Below are 6,544 nucleotides of genomic sequence, written 5' to 3'. Positions count from 1 at the left end.
TATAGTCCGATCATCATCGGGTGGTTTTCGGAAGGTGCAGATACTGGGTATCTACAACCTATGACGAACTGAAGAAGCGAGTATGACACCCCCATACTCCAAGTGCCTTACCAGGACCACTTAAGGTATGACAACGCCACCATCTCGGTTACCCGAGGCAATGATAATCGAATAGACAATAACGAAACATAATTAAATGATAATAACGTTTAAGTGATACAACCAAACTCAAAAACTGTTAAAAGGAAATACAACGGTTCTCAAAATCCAAAACACTAAGCAACTATTTCAAACACAGCGGAAGACTCTAAGACTGGTGGTGACTCCATCCTAGCTATCCCTCGCATAAGCCATCATACCTGCTCAACAACTGCTCACCATCCCCGAATGGATCACCACAGTTTTTAAAACAATTTAAATGGGGTCAGTCCTGATTACATAAAAACAATAGCCACATGAAACAAGATTCACAAATTATCAATCACCAAACCAATTTCCACAACTCCATCTCCAACTCTACACATCTGACTACACACTAAAGTGTGTAGCCCTGCCAGAGTACCCATCGCAACAAGTACTCCTCGCCGCCAGTGGGGACCTCAGCCATTCCCACCTAAGCCCCGCTCATCTCCATCGAGCGATAAACCCATGTTCATTAATGTGCACATCCCTTATGTGGCGGGTTCCATAGAAGGCGAATCAAGGGCGTGAAGCCACTCTCGGAAGTGACTCCACTCAGCCAGGGACGTACCCCGAAGATCACAGACAGTTACACAACCAATCAACAATATACTAACATCAATCACCAAAACTAAACCAACATTATAATTAATCAACAATCACAACAACAATCACCAACACATTATGTAGCCAATACTGAGTAGGGACACCCTACCTGGAAAGCAAACACCACAGACGGTCTAGCATCTAATCATAATCATTCCTCAACGAATCCTCCTTCTATAACATACACACATTCAATTACTACCACAACCACACAAATCACCCAAAACCCCCAACAATACCCAATTAGGGTTTTAAACAAACTCAACGAAACCCAACATAAATTATACAAGGAACTTACCCTCGACACGACGATCGCAACGATGTAAAGAACAAGATGATCTGACGAACGTAGCGTAGGGATTTGCCAATAATGCGAGAGAAGCAAAGCACGTAACCTCTAATCGTCACTTGAAAAGTTTATGATGTTGAAAAAGTGTTTAAGAAATAATAACAAACCTTTTTATATTAATCTCGCATCAATAACAAAACTGGTCAAACTTAGCCCGTAAAACACACTTACTCGATCGAGTGCCCCTTACTCGATCGAGTACCCTACAGGCAGTCTACTGCTTTGCGTCAACCGCCATCATAAACCGCCATCGCCTCTGCCACATGAAGTTCCCACGATTGTTGTCTCTTCCACGACAAACCCCATAGCACCCCTCCATTCTCATCTCGACAAACTGCACCCGATCCTACACCCTCACCTTGCTTCACCCCCGCATCCACATTGATCTTTACAAAACCGCTTTGAGGTACCTGCCAGCCTTCGTTCCCGCTGCCCTCTACCGACCTCCTCTCCCTCACATTCTCCTGTATGCTCGTTCCCCACTCTGCCCCTTCAATTTCCTCCACAACATCTCGGGTTCGCTGCACAACACGTAAAGGCTCGGGAGTAATCGACTCAAAGACTACCTTGTTGCGATGTTCCCACATAGCCCAACATCCCACCATTAGCCGCATATGTTCCACATCTCCCAAATCCTTCCAACAAGCCTCAATCCAATCACGCATATTACCTCCATCACCCCTCACCTCATCATCGCAAAACAAACCCAACCCATCCCAGACACGACCAGAGACTCGACAAAATTTAAATAAATGTATGCTTGACTCAACATGGGAATTACAAAAAGGGCATAAAGAAGACTCACCTCCAATTCGAGCGGCTATGTTTGCTCATGTCGCCAATGCCTCGTTGCACATTTGCCAGAAGAAGAGTTTCACGCGGGCCAAACCGGAACCTTCCACATCCTATTCCAAAGCCATTTCTCCCTGTCCCAATTAGAAGTATCCCCCATATCGAGAGTCTCCCCCGCAAGGCACCTATAAGCTGATCTAACCGTATAATCCCCAACTCGCTCGGCCTCCCAACACCACGAATCAGCTGGAGCATTTGGGCTTAGACGAATGTTCATAATACACTCACTCTCAAAAGGCAAGAAACGAGAAGAAATGGCCTCACCCCGCCATGCTCCATTCCCGTCTAAGAGATCAGCCACTCGTAAGTTTTTATCTCCCATAGGGCATGGTGAAATTATCCGACCCGTTTGAGTCTCGGGAACCCAAGCATCCACCCAAACCTTCGTTGTCTGCCCATCACCCACCCGTCTTCGAAGCCCCTTTTGTAGGACTGACCGAGCCTCAAAAATCCCCCTCCAAGTGTAGCTCGGATTGTATCCGAGCTGAGCTGTCAATAAATCACAAGTCGGGAAATATATCGCCTTCATGATATTGCCCCATAACGAGTTCGGGTTGACCAATAATCTCCACGCTTGTTTGCCTAGCAACGCAAGATTGAAAAGACGGAAGTCCCTAAATCCCATACCTCCCTCACACTTCGGATAACACATCTTTCGCCAAGACACCAACGCCATCCCTTTCTTCCCCTCCTCGTGGCTCCACCAGAAGCGCGTGACCATAGAACGGATAACCTCGCAAAAATTCGCAGGAATTTTAAACACACTCATCGCATAGGTAGGGAGTGAATTGGCAACCGCCTTTATAAGAACCTCCTTACCAGCCCTAGACAAGCATTTCCCGCGCCAACCATTAAGTCTCTTGCTAAGTTTATCACGTAAAATGTCAGTAATAGCCTTTTTCGAGCGCCCAATAACAGTAGGAAGGCCTAAATATCGCTCCTGCTCTTCAACCTCCACAATGCCCAGAATACCCACAATGTCATCTCGCCTCGCTCTCCTCACGCCTTTGCTAAACGAGATCGTGGTCTTGTCCAAATTTACAAGCTGCCCAGACGCTTCCTCATATTGTCTCAACAAGGCTCTAACCGTACCAGCCTCTTGCACCGTGGCCTTCACAAAAAATATGGAGTCGTCAGCAAACAAGAGGTGTGAGATGATCGGAGCAGTACTAGAAATACGCACCTCATGGATCGCCCCTCGCTCAATAGCTCTTCTCATCATATTAGACAAAGCTTCCGCACATAGAATAAATAAATAAGGCGACAACGGGTCTCCTTGTCGTATGCCTCTCGATGGTTGAAACTCCTCAGACTGATGTCCATTTATGAGGACCGAAAAGGAAACGGAGGACACACATGCCATTACCCGTTCAGTCCACCCCACATCAAATCCCATGACGTCCAAAACCCGCCTTAGGAAAGACCATTCCACCCTATCGTAAGCTTTAGCCATGTCTAATTTGATCGCCATAAACCCCTCTGCTTGTCTTGCGTTCTTCATGTAATGAAACATTTCAAAGGCTATAAGAATATTATCTGTTATTGCTCTCCCCGGTGTAAAGGCACTCTAGTTTTCAGAGACAATATCCCCAGGAAAGATCTTCAATCTATTCGCCAGAACATTTGAAACTAGCTTGTATACCACATTACACAAACTAATCGGTCGAAAATCACGAATTTTATCCGGTGCCTTCTTTTTAGGAACCACATTCTCTGCTCCTTTCTTGTCACGGATTTCCAAGTTGAATTTTTGTAACAATAAGATCCATCTTAGAAAACGGGCTTAGCTTCTTTCTTTGACTAGAGGTGTCTTAAAGCACGATGATCCGACAAGACTATTACTTCGGATCCTATCAAGTATGACCGAAACTTATCTAATGTGTATACTATAGCAAGAAGCTCTTTCTCTGTTGTGTCATAATTAGTTTGAGTGGCATCTAGAGTCTTGCTTATATAATATATGGCAAGAAGAGCCTGCCCATCCTGTTGGCCTAGAACCGCACCAACGACATAGTTTTTAACATCACACATCACTCCAAATGGTAAATCCCAATTTGGTGGTTGAATGATCGGAGCCAAAATCAAAGCGTCCTTAATCCTATTAAATGCTTCAACACACTAATTAGTAAAATGGAATGGGACATCCTTAAGTAAAAGTTGAGTGACGGATTTCGAAATTTTTGAAAAGTCATGCAACAAAAGTTGCTGCATTGTGACTCATTTTATGCCAAAAGAAACAGTCCGAGACATGGTTCACAAATGAATGCATTTCATAGCTTTTTGAAGTGTCATTACTGCGGACCTAACTTCCAAGCCTTATATCTCAAGTTATACTCATGAAAACCCTTTGATTCTTATGTCATTGGAAAGCTTAAGGTCTTAACTAGATCATGGATTTTGAATCACCCCAATATCAGCTCCGTAGCTTGAGGTATGGCCAATGCAAACAACCTATGCGTTTCTGGGCAGCTCCTGACCTATCAGCACTAAACGTTGAATAACTCAAGATTTACTTCATGTTTAAGGGTAGTTATTTTCGTCGGTGAAAGCTAACGTCATTCGCTTTCCAATGAGCTATAATCGTGCTTTGTACATGTGCTCGCCCGGGCTTGAGTGTGCTAGCCTGGGTTCTTATCCAGTGCCTGAAATTACTTTATGAGCCTGCCCGGGTTATACCTCAGCTTGCCCGAGTCTTCTACCTGCTCGCCCGGGTTGTCCACCATGTCGGGCGACTTTACCCCCTGCTCGCCAGGGTTCTCAACCAGGTCGGGTGGGTTTCCAGGCAGCACTCCATTTTGCTTGTTGTAATCATATAGCCCGCCCTATTTGCCTTTGAGAAGTTCTGATTGCCCTTCCAATACACAGGTCTCCTCGTCAAGTCTGGGGAAATGGTAGTGCATGTGATTAAGCAACCCCACACTAAACTTCCACTCCATCTACACACTTAAAACACAATAAGCAATCCCTCTCTTACCTTCTCTCATGCAAGACTCAATTAAACATGCCAACGAACTAAACGCAATTTAATAATGCTTAAAGAAATGTAAATTCAGAGTGTTAGAATATGTACAAATGGCGGTTTAGGGAGAACTCCACCAAACTCCTGCCATTTTGGTTCTTGATTAGGGGGGAAGAGGCTCAAGATAGAGTACTTCCACCTCTCCCACAAATGCTCCTTAATAGTATGGTTTGATCCTTTGCCCATTAAATTTAAACCTATTCCCTTTGTCTGAAACACATTAAAAATCACCATACTTTCCAACTTCGGTAATCGTGTAAGGTCTTATCCACCTTGAGTTTAGTTTTCCGGGAAAGAGCTTGTATCTTGAGTTGAAGAGTAGAACCTAGGCCCTGTTCTTTCTGGCTTTTTAGAGCTGAACTGAACTGAACCGACTTGAGTGGAGCCGAATCGAATCGAATCGAATCGAGCCGAATCGAAATGAATGGAGTCGAATCAATCAAGTGAATGGAGCTGAACTGAAATGAACTATTATTATTATTATTATTATTATTATTATTATTATTATTATTATTATTATTATTAATATTATTATTATTATTATTATTATTATTATTATTATTATTATTATTATTATTATTATTTTATTATAAGCGGATGCGCGCAGCTTTCATTAAAAGAAAAACAAAAGTTTACATGAAATTGGTGAGGAGCCGAGAACAAGCTGGGCTCCCACACCCTTAGCAACAGCAAAGCTAAGTCTAGTAAAAATGTAAGCGGCCACCCGAGCCCCCGCATCCTGAGATACCGAGAATTTCTGGATCCGCTTGAGCAAGGCAACAGCATCCGAACCCAACTCCCCAAGTGATGAGAAAGAGAAAGGAAGGAAACCATAACCCGCTGCCGAGCATAAATCCCCATACTTAGCACACTTACGCTGAGCAGCATCAGCAACAACCCGGCCAGGCACAAAATTCGTCATCCCAGTCTGAGTCAAAGGAGAAGACCCGGTCAAGTCAACGCACACATTATTATTATTATTATTATTATTATTATTATTATTATTATTATTATTTTTTTTTTTTTTTTTATTTATTATTATTATTATTATTATTATTATTATTATTATTATTATTATTATTATTATTATTATTATTATTATTATTATTATTATTATTATTATTATTATTATTATTATTATTATTATTATTATTATTATTATTATTTTTATTATTATTATTATTTTTATTATTATTTTTATTATTATTTTTATTATTATTATTATTATTATTATTATTATTATTATTATTATTATTATTATTATTATTATTATTATTATTATTATTATATAAACTAATAATTAAACTAATTTGAGTGTTTAGGTAGCCACCACAAACCACCTTCTATCCTACTTAGATGGAATAATGGAGCACCAATTTGCCGAATTGTTGTTCAAAGCCTAGCTCGTGTAAGTATCATACTAATTTGAGTGATTCGGTAGCCACTAAGAACCACCATCAAACTTAATTTAATTAATTAAATAAATAAAAGTTAACAAATCCTAATTTTATAAATTTTGAATGATTAATTAAAAATCA

The 6,544-nt window shown here is 41.3% G+C and overlaps 1 protein-coding gene across 1 annotated transcript; it reads right to left on the bottom strand.

The window, feature by feature from the left end:
* Positions 1-1,362: 1,362 nt before the first annotated feature.
* Positions 1,363-1,800, bottom strand: LOC141651770 (uncharacterized). Its single transcript, XM_074459468.1, has one exon. The coding sequence runs from the start codon at positions 1,798-1,800 to the stop codon at positions 1,363-1,365; it is 438 nt and encodes a 145-aa protein (XP_074315569.1).
* Between the last annotated feature and the right edge of the window lie 4,744 nt (positions 1,801-6,544).

The sequence above is a fragment of the Silene latifolia genome, chromosome 4 (genome assembly GCF_048544455.1).
Source record: "Silene latifolia isolate original U9 population chromosome 4, ASM4854445v1, whole genome shotgun sequence".
NCBI classification, from domain to species: Eukaryota; Viridiplantae; Streptophyta; class Magnoliopsida; order Caryophyllales; family Caryophyllaceae; genus Silene; species Silene latifolia.
The sequence above is the reverse complement of the archived record's forward strand: the minus strand, read 5'-3'. Positions and strand labels throughout refer to the sequence as shown.

What these genes read in the sequence shown, in the direction of transcription:
- LOC141651770 (XM_074459468.1), bottom strand. Translation starts at nt 1,800, where the DNA reads ATGCGTGATTGGATTGAGGCTTGTTGGAAGGATTTGGGAGATGTGGAA.